The sequence below is a fragment of the Mus musculus genome, chromosome 12, assembly GCF_000001635.26.
Source record: "Mus musculus strain C57BL/6J chromosome 12, GRCm38.p6 C57BL/6J".
In the NCBI taxonomy this organism is placed as follows: Eukaryota; Metazoa; Chordata; class Mammalia; order Rodentia; family Muridae; genus Mus; species Mus musculus.
Window position 1 is genome coordinate 79,069,358 of NC_000078.6, and position 9,989 is coordinate 79,079,346.

General features: G+C 49.8%; 1 protein-coding gene across 3 annotated transcripts in view; it reads left to right on the forward strand.

The window, feature by feature from the left end:
* The window catches only part of Plekhh1 (pleckstrin homology domain containing, family H (with MyTH4 domain) member 1), a 52,493-nt gene that overhangs the window by 40,195 nt on the left and 2,309 nt on the right, over positions 1-9,989 (forward strand). For 2 of the 3 annotated variants that reach the window (NM_181073.3, XM_006515645.2), the window contains exons 18-28: positions 547-659; positions 1,431-1,607; positions 1,940-2,037; positions 3,379-3,556; positions 4,042-4,197; positions 5,233-5,333; positions 6,044-6,185; positions 7,097-7,239; positions 7,349-7,478; positions 9,291-9,377; positions 9,603-9,749. In NM_181073.3, the coding sequence (NP_851418.2) occupies positions 547-659; positions 1,431-1,607; positions 1,940-2,037; positions 3,379-3,556; positions 4,042-4,197; positions 5,233-5,333; positions 6,044-6,185; positions 7,097-7,239; positions 7,349-7,478; positions 9,291-9,377; positions 9,603-9,749 (1,472 nt within the window). The remainder of the gene's footprint in view (positions 1-546; positions 660-1,430; positions 1,608-1,939; positions 2,038-3,378; positions 3,557-4,041; positions 4,198-5,232; positions 5,334-6,043; positions 6,186-7,096; positions 7,240-7,348; positions 7,479-9,290; positions 9,378-9,602; positions 9,750-9,989) is intronic. The other variant, XM_006515646.2, reaches the window with a different exon arrangement.

The window sequence follows — 9,989 nt, forward strand, 5'->3', positions numbered from 1 at the left end:
TTTACTGTTTAATCTGTAGCTTTGCTAGCTGTGCAGAAGACATGGGGGTAGGGGGTCGGGGTGGAGGAGGCAGCTGGTTAATCTATATTAAGTTGGTTAATAAGTGAAGCCTCCATTTGGATCAGCCTAACCTAAGCCTGGGATGTTGGCAGTCCTTATTTTGCTACTAAGTCTCAAGGTCCTCCTGGACCAACCTGAGGGTTGGTGTGTTTCAGGCTGATACATCTGTTCCTCCAATCTGAAACTGGAAGGAAGGCTGTCCCTGCATACGGACACTGTGCTCAGAAGCACTCACAACTTTGGTCACTTAGCCCTTTGCAGCTCCTCAACAAAGCTTTGGCTGCCTTCCTCCACAGCTGTGTGTGGGAATGTGCAACTTGCAGGGCACGCTGACATGGTCTCCAACTTGGAGATGATCAACCCAGCAAAACCCATGTTTGCCTTAGAGATAAGCCACAGTCTTCCTTGCACACAGGCTGGTAGGCAGGAGGTGAGTGTTCTCTGTAGTAAGTAACTGCCCTGCTCTCTGGCCTGTGCTTTGTGCAGACTCCCCACTCTGGAGGCACCCCATGCTGTGCTACAGCCAAGAAGGGCTATGCGCCTCCCTTACCACCTTGCCCTCCGAGGCCCTGCAGACGGAGGCCCTGAAGCTCTTCAAGGTAATGTGGGAGTGGAGCCCAGGCTGTGGGATGTGGGTGCCCATGCTCAGCCTGCAGAGTTTGATTCCCCTCACAGCTCAGGAGAACTGTGTGGTTACAGGGTGCCCCAAGGGTTGCGATAGGAAGAGAAAGTCCCACAGGGTTCCCTTCATGGCTTCCTTTATGGCAGGAACATAACCTTTCTGCAACCCAGGAAGTAGCTCTGGGGCTCTGGAAATGCCAGCAAAGGCTCTGCCTTGAGGAGCTGCCGTTGCCCTCAAGTAACGATAGAAAAGGCCCAGTTTGCACTACTTCTGGACATCAGGGATTCTGGCCTAGTTTACAGTCTTTGAGCCCATTTGCATTTTCTGGCCTTAAACAACCCCCCACCCCACCCACCCCCAAAAAAAGACAAAAACAAAAACAAACAAACAAACAAACCAAAAAGAATTTGCTAAGGGGCTAGTGTGGTGCTAAATGCTTACAGTCCAGCACAGGAGGCAGAGGTAGGACTTGGAGTTAAATGCCAGTCTGAGCTACATTGTGCTATTCTGTCTTGAAAAAACGTTTTCTGCGGGTACAGGCAAGCTTATGGAATAGAAACATTTAAAGGTGTAATTCTGCCCCTAAAGTAGCCTCTTTCAGCCTCACATGCAGAAACAGTTGCTCCCTGTAGGCTGACCGTTAGTGAGCTTGAGTCTTTCTTGAGGCGCTGCAGTGCCAGTGCAGGTCACAAGAATAACCAAGGGGCTGGGCTGTCCCTGCCTGTACCCACTGCCATCCTCCTTCCAGTCCTGCCAGCTCTTCATCAATGTGCCGGTGGAAGCCGCCTCAGTAGACTACCATGTGTCCCTGGCTCAGACGGCCCTGCAGGTGTGCCTCGTTCACCCTGAGCTACAGAGTGAGATCTACTGCCAGCTCATGAAGCAGATCAGCTGTCGCCCGCCTCAGAAGTACTCTCTTATGCAAGTGAGCATGCGCGGGGACCACTTGTAAGAGCTGTTTAGAGGGTAGAGAAGGTGGTAGCAGGTGCCTGGGCAGGTCAGGTGTTCTCCAGGCCTAGGCAGTGGGCAGCTTCTGTGCTCCAAGCTGTTTGATATGTGCATGCTCACCCACTGTGTGCATACATGCACACAGTGTGACTACCATCCTGAGCAATGCCTGGTCAAGGCAGCTATCCCAGTACCTGCCTAGGGGGTTGAGGTTCTGGTTGGAAGAAAAAAGCAGTGTAGGGCCTGTAGCTCAAAGCTGCAATAGCAGGATCCCAGCACTGACTCCATACGCCCCATGTTCCATGACAGTGCTGGCAGCTCCTGGCTCTGTGTGCCCCACTCTTCCTGCCTCAGCACCACTTCCTCTGGTATGTCAAACAGCAGCTCCAACGCCATGCAGACCCCAGGTGAGTGAAAGCACTTTCTCTCTCACTCCCGCACTGACAGGCATGATTCAAAGGGATGAGGGGAGGAATAAGTTGAATTAACTGCGTCTCCCTCAGATCTGCTCGGGGTTGAGAGACTCATCCATTACTGTGTATACCTGAGCAGGTGGAGATCTGGGCAGATGTTAGCTTTGAACACCAGTCCATGTGTGCTTGGGTATTTGGGGGTGAGGTGGGGCATTCTCATGGAATACCCATGCTATCCCAAACTATCCCCAAATGCTTGTTCCCTCTTCTGGCTTCTGCAAGAAAATATCCATGTAGGAGTATGGATTAGCTCAACTAGGACAGGTACAAGGCCCTGGGTTAGATCCCTAGGACAGGTTTTAAGGAAGGAGGGAGGGAGGGAGGGAGGGAGGGAGGGAGGGAGGGAAGGAGGGAAGGCAGGCAGGTGGGAAGGCAGGCAGACAGGCAGTCCATCCGTCCGTCCGTCCGTCCGTCCATCCATCCTGAGCTCTGGCTGATTGGTTCAACTCAGCTGTTCTGGCTCAAACTCCTCCCCAAGCTGACTGATTTAGTCTGGCTTCTTTCTCTCTGCATCTCCTGAATTGCTCTGCTTGGCCTCATACTAACTTTGGGAGTATGTTCTAATCTTCTGGCTCCTTCTCATTCTCTGGCTCATTCTGTCTTCACCTGTGTCTAGCTTGTTCCCTCTCTGCAACCTGCCTCTGTAAAGCTCTCCCTGTAAAACTGCCTCCTTCTCTTCCTCTCTGCACTGCTCTCTCAAGTAGCTCCTCTTCCCTCTCTCTTCTCCTTAGAGTTGGGCATATCCTATTCTGATTTGTCACTTTGTCTGCTACTCAGTTAGACATCACTTCCAAACATGGGTGCTTCCTTCTACAAACTAACTTTACCTTCATTATTTGTGATTAAAAGCATGTGCTAAGGACTGAGCCACACCACCACTAGAAACAGGGCTTTATAGTAAATAAAACAATCTCAGCGTTCACAATATGATCAAATATCCTGCAGGCAGGGGAGGGAGGGAAGGATCTAGCAGCCAAGTGCTGTGGATAGGTCCACAGTGATAAATGCAGCAGGGGAGAGGGCTCAGTAGGCAAAGGTGCTTGCTGCCAGGACTGACAACCCAAGATCAACTTCCAGGACCCACGTAGTAGGAGAAAACCAGAAGTTGTCCTCTGACCTCCACAAATGTGCTCCCTCCCCAAATAAAAATGTAATAACATCCCATGCTAGTTTTCAGGTCCCCACAGTCCAGTTAGCTTTTATCCTGGCTCAGTGTGGGTATACACCTCAGGGTGCCAAGAGGAAGGAACTCCTAATATTCCCTTCTGTTTACAGAAGTGAAACTGGTCAGTATGCTATATACTGCCAGCGAGCCGTGGAGCGAACCCTGCAGACAGGAGAACGGGAGGCCAGGCCATCACGGATGGAAGTAGTGTCCATCTTGCTACGAAACCCCTTCCATCACTCCTTACCCTTCAGCATCCCTGTGCACTTTGCCAATGGAACTTACCAGGTAAGGAAGTTGAGCATGTGCCTTACCCCAAGTCTTCCCATCCCACTATCCAGAGAGAATACTTCAGGGTGCTGCTAAGCCTTGTAGGTGTTCAGATTAAGGCTAGATTTGAGGTTGGGGATAGCATGCATAGTGTGTATAAGGAGAAAGGAGCTTGAACCCAAAGCACTATACTGCTTGGTGCCTTACAGGTAGGTCTTCTGAACCCACTGTGTGAACAGGGAAGCGGAGACACTGGACCAGAAAAGCATGAGATAAAACTCCCACAATATTGACTATAAAAGAGTGACTAGGCCTCTGTCCAGTTCCAGTTTAGTGGGCAGGCTCGGGTTGCTCAGAATGTGACTGTGGAATCCAACTGGCTTTGACATCCTGCCTTCACCCTTGTACCTCTCCACTGCTGTGTTCCATGATCCCCCTTCCGTGATTCCCTGTGGCAGCTCCTCAGGAAGTTTGTGGTTCAGGGTGCCTCTCCCTATTCCCAGGTGGTTGGTTTTGATGGCTCCTCCACAGTGGATGAGTTCCTCCAGCGGCTGAACCAGGAAACGGGCATGAGGAAGCCCTCCCAGTCTGGCTTTGCCCTCTTTACGGATGATCCTTCTGGCAGGGACCTGGAGCACTGTCTTCAAGGGCGTGTCAAGGTAAACAGCCCACTCCTACCTCTTAGCTCAGACATAGTTGGTGGGGTCAGAGTCTGTCCCATGTGCGCACCTAACTCTTCAGAGCCCTGTCTGGTGCTGAAACCAAGATGCTATGTCCGGGCCAGCATTTCTGTGCCACCCTAAAATGCACTATCTGTGCAGGCAGAGAAAGCTACATGTATGTACCTTGACTCTGGAGACAAAATCCTCACAGTCCTGTCTCCCACACAGGACTATGCAGCATCCAGGGGTATCCAGAGCCTCTTAGCTCAGTGAAAAGACGAGGAAGCCTGGCCAAGCCTGTCACCAATGATATCTGCCCACTTAGGTCAACAGCTACGCTGAGATCCAGTGGATGTGACTATCACTAGCTTTTACTCTGTCTGCCCGTGCTTATAGACAGATGCTTATAGATTCAGAGTTTAGGGTGGTAGGTCTTCATGGCACCTCTGAAGGTTGGAAGGCTTTTGAAAGAGAGAGTTGATCTGTAAGGTGGTCTGGGGACTAGTTCCACAAGGTGTTAAGCATTTGTGGGAATGTACTGCCACACTGGATGGGTGCATCTGGCTCCAGCATCTGCTTTCTTTGTTTCCTAGAACAAAGGGCTAGTCTTTAGCAGTGCATGAAAAATTGCCACGTATCTTCCTAGTAAATGTATGGGCATCTGTAAGGCTTTGGTCAGAGCAGGCATTTGGATGTATGTATTGAAAGGAGAAGTGGTGAGTGAAGTAAAAATGGAGTCACGATGCCATGATTTTAACTGGAGCCTGCCTAGTCTGGTCCCTCAGAGGCCAGCCTTCACACAGCCAGCGTGGCAGTGGTCATTTCTTGGAAGCTAACACATCCATAGTGCCATCTAACTCCTCATCTGAAGGGAACTGGTAGGCACTTCCCATTCTTGCAGCCTGAGACCTCACAGGGCAACCTTCCTAAAGGCAGAGCCCTCACTCAGCGTGGCCAGAGTCCAACTCTGGCTACCTCTGGCGGTAGCCCCCACAAGGGGCTTTGTTGACGTTCACCTTTTGCCTCTTTAAGATCTGTGACGCCATCTCCAAGTGGGAGCAAACGCTGAAGGAGCTGCATCCTGGGAAGTCTGAGGGTGGGACACGAGTCGTGAAGCTGATGTACAAGAACAGGTCCTGAGAGCTGCCTGGGGTGGGGAGGGGAGAAAACATGAGGGCTGCCCTGGGCCCCAGCTATCACCTCCCAAACACTATGGCTTGACCCCTCAAGGCAGAGAGGCCGCAGTTACTGCCCTGAGTGGCAATTATGAGGTGGGTTTCAGGTTGGCCCTGATCCTGATCCTTCAAGAAACCCTGGTAGCGCAGGGTTCTGTGCTGTTGGCATTCTCCGCACTGCCATGTGCACATGGGTGTGCATACATGCCATATGGGATGGCTGTACATTACCTTATGAGAGTACAGGTTTGTATAAGCACCAAATATTTAAAGCTAAGAAATAAAAATTTTCTGTGTATCAATTTCAGGACATACACAAGTTCTTTCTACCAATTTAAGTAAGAAAAATTTATCCCAGTATGCCTCCAGGCAAATAATTTCCAATTAGTCTCTTGGGAGTCTTAATTCATCCAGACCTCTAATAAGCTATGATTCTAGGTACCAGAATCTTCATGCAGAATGCAGTAAGTGTAGTGGTGTGTTCAAAACTAACCATCTGTTCCTCTGGGGGAGACCTGCGTGCACACATCTAGGTTAGGCTTGGCTACACGTTTCTTTGGTAGTAGAATAGAGGCTTGCAGATGGAGATCAAGATCAAGATTCCAGGAAAGCCTTATTTTTGTTTAGTGGACCAGCTGAGATCTGACTTTTCACTGTCTTCACTGTAGGCTGTACTTTCGAAGTCAAGTCAAAGGGGAGACAGAGAGAGAGCGGCTGCTACTTGCCTTCCAAGCCAGTGGAGAAATAGTGGCAGGAAGATTTCCAGTCACCAAGGAACTGGCCCTTGAAATGGCTGCCTTGATGGCCCAGGTGGGTTTCTTCCTGTTGGAAACACCATGAAACCTGACAGGAGACTGCAGCTCCTGTGGCAGCAGGGAGGGGCTCTGCTGTACAGAGAGAGTGATCTCCTTGCTCACTGCACATGGATGCTCTGTGCAGTAGACCGCTGGGAGCTGAAGCCTGGCCTGAAGTTCCAGCTCCCTCCAATATGAGAAGTTGCTTCTCGGTGCTTCAGTTTATTTCTGAGTATTTGAAAAACACAATTCTCTCTCTGCCACTATCCAGCGTATGTACTTCAGCAGAATATATCCCACAATGCACCACCCCACATTCTAAGTAGAAAGCTAAGAGCACACGTTTAGAATGACTCTCCTTTGTATTTCGTGCAGATGGCTATCTGCTAGGGGTATCCAGGATACCTCCATGGTTCCTATAAGTGTGGATGTAGCCAGATGTGGTGGCACACACCTATAATCCCAGTATTTGGAGAGCTTAGGCAGAGTTGGCACAAATTCAGGGCCAGTCTGGGTTCCAAGCCAGCCTGGGCTACACAGTGGCTCTCATAGTTATAATCATCAATGTGAATGCTCTGTAGCAAGCTACAAGCAACATTTCGGATGTATTCGCCTATGCACTTTTCATCCCCACTTAGGAGAAGGAAGTTGACATTCAGAGTTTAAATAACTTGAACAAAGTTCAAGGGGCTGACGCCTGAGCTGCCTTCTGTAGTCTGTAATCCCTTCTGTCTTCTAGCATTTAACCACAAATGATCTACTATTCTAGGACCTCAAGGATGGTCCTCTAATGTCTATGAAACATGGGGTTAATTCTTACCGTTGTTATCTGATAAGGCAGCGATGTGGTCAGGGGTTTGTTTACCTCTCGAACAGCAGCACCCACCACTCACCCAGACTCATGACTGCTATCTCTTTCTACCTCAGGTGGAGTATGGGGACTTGGAGAAGCCTACGCTGCCAGGCCCTGGGGGTACACCTCCCACCAAAGCCCAGCATCTCCTTCAGCAGGTCCTTGACAGGTTTTACCCAAGGCGCTATCGAAATGGAGCACCCCCTGAGCAGCTGAGGTAGGCCGGAGGCAAGGTCTGAGAGGAAACCTGTGGGGAAACCTGGGAGCTGTGGTGAAAGCAGGCAGGCACTTCACCAGCACTGTGTCTTTCTACCCGCCTGAACCAGGCACCTGGCAGACATGATGGCCACCAAGTGGGCAGCGTTACAAGGCTGCTCCCCTCCCGAGTGCATCCGCATCTACCTGACTGTGGCTCGGAAATGGCCTCTCTTCGGGGCTAAGCTCTTCGCTGCTCAGGTGAGTGACAGGAAGAGGAACTGCCCAGACCCTCAGATGCTGTTTCTCCTGGAGTTCCTCTCCTCTTCCTCTCTCTCGGTCAGAAGCCCTTCAGTCCAGTCTGCAGCCCCCACCTCCTCAAACACTAAGAGATGCTATCTCCTCACGCATTTCTGCGCAGACCACGGCCCACAGCTGAGTTCTAATTCATTGTTTATCTTCACGTTTCCTTTACTGACTTGCCAGTGCTTCTCCTGCAAAGACAAGCTCAACTAATTCACACGTGAAGATTCAGACTGAAAAGACAATGTCTGACTTCAACAAACCCATCTTGACTGGCTCCCCAAAAGCCCAGACGTAGACAGAAATGGACCTCCCGAGGGAATGAGACTATGCAGACAGACAGCAGTTACCTTCGCCTCTGCATTGAAGGCCAGCAGGCAAACAGTAATTTCAGTTGGAAGTTTCCGTCAGTCTGTGTCTGGCATGCATAAACTTTACAGTTAATCACAGACATTCCCTGTGACCAGACATTATAATCAGACACTGAGCCTGGAACCAGGGCCTGTTCATTGAGGCTACAAGTAAGCAAATGGACATTCGCTCATCTATCTAGCATAGCTAGGTAGGTTGTTGAAAGCATAATATTTCTAGTTCCAGCTGTTTAAAGTTATAGAAGGCTGGGAAGAAGAGTCAGCAGTTAAGAGCACTGGCTGCTTTTCCATAGGACCTAGGTTTGAATCCCAGCATCCATATGGTGGCTCACAACCATCTGCAATTCTAGTCTGAGGAGATCCAGTGTCCTCTTCTGGCCTCCTTGGATATAAGCACACATATGGTATACAGACACACATGCAGGCAAAACAACCCTACACGTTAAAAATAAATTTAAAAAATGTTTTTAAAGACATGAACAAATCAGTCCCTTGCTCTCAAGAGGCTTCCAAACCTGAGGGAACATGTTGTGTACTTGAATGGAGAGGTTGTACACTAGCCATACATTAGTGTTCTTCACACTCACTTTCCTGTCTTTTCAGTCTTTCTTAGAAGCATCCCCTCTATCTGCTTAGTTTTGGGAATATGCTGGGGACTAAACCAGGACTTTGCACATGAATGCTTTCTGCCCCTAAACTATACCTCCAATCTGTGTGCATGCACAAGAGTGTGTGCATGCATTTGTGGAAGGGAAGAAGGGAGGGAGAGGGGGGAGGTGGCGGCGGCAGTGAAGTAAAAATACAGCGCTACTGTAATAGAAAGCCACCAGCCTGGAAGGTTGGGAAAGCTTCATAAAAGGGTCTCCGTCTGTCTCCTTCCCCCAGGCTTTTGGGAAGCAGAGAGACGCCTTCTAGAGTACCTCATTGTAGCCCTGACAGAAACACCCAGGAAATGGCTACCAAATAGTCACAAACTCATGGAGAAGACCTAAGGACCATCTCTCTGAATTCTTGTCATCCTACTTCTTATATAGTCCCTAGGAAATTAGTTAAAGCAAGGTGTATTTTGCTTGTGAGAGTTTGGGGTACAGGAAAAAATACCTACCGACCAAGCTACACGCCCAGCCTCTAGTTCAGCCTGTGATCTGACCACAGAGCTCTCCATCCTGTTCTGGCAGGTGTGATCCCCTCCACCTTTTGGATGTTGGGTGCAGAGCCCCAAGGCCAATGCCTCCTGTCACAAGCATCCCTAATGATGTACAAATGCTGTTTTCTGTGTTTTCCACGATGACATGATTGCTCATCAGACTCTCGGGGTGGACCCCTCTTCCTCAGAGAGTACTTATATTCGGAATTTCTAACTGTGGGTGTGTCTGATATGCCTTTTCTGTTTCTGCAGCCTGCCCAGCTGTCTCCTAAGGAGAACACTGTGGTGTGGATTGCTGTGAATGAGGATGGTGTCAGCATCCTGGACCACCGCACCATGGTATGGTTCTAATCCTTCTTATTCTGAAACACTGAATTGTCTGCTCTGCTCTGCTCAGAAGCCTGAACTAAGCGGCCATGGTTGCTCTCTCTAACTCCTGCTGAGCAGTGCTGTCTTATAGTCTGGTCACAACTTACATCATCACCTTGGGGCTCTCCCTTCCTGGTTAAGGCTCCCTGTGTCTAAAAGAAAGTTTCCCCTGAACTCGACTGGCTCCTCCCACAGCAGGTGAACATCACTTATCCCTACTCTTCAGTGACAACGTTCGGTGGCTGCAGGGATGACTTCATGCTTGTGATTAGATCCATTCCAGACCAGAGCTCTGGAAAAACCCGTATTGACAAGTTGACCTTCCGAATGCCTGCTCCCAAGGTGGGTCTGACAGCTACTATGACAGTTTACCCTGGTCTGGTGTGATGTGGTAAGCTTGATACTTAGAAAACTCTGGACAGCATCCCTAAGGGTCCGGGTGGAACAGCACGTCCATCTCTCCACTGAGCTGGAACTTGGTGGGAACTGCCTGATCCCAGCCACTGCTATCCCTCCTATCCTCGGGAGGGTACTGTGCATCTCAGACTCTCTAGGCCAGCAGAGGTACATTTTACTGGACAG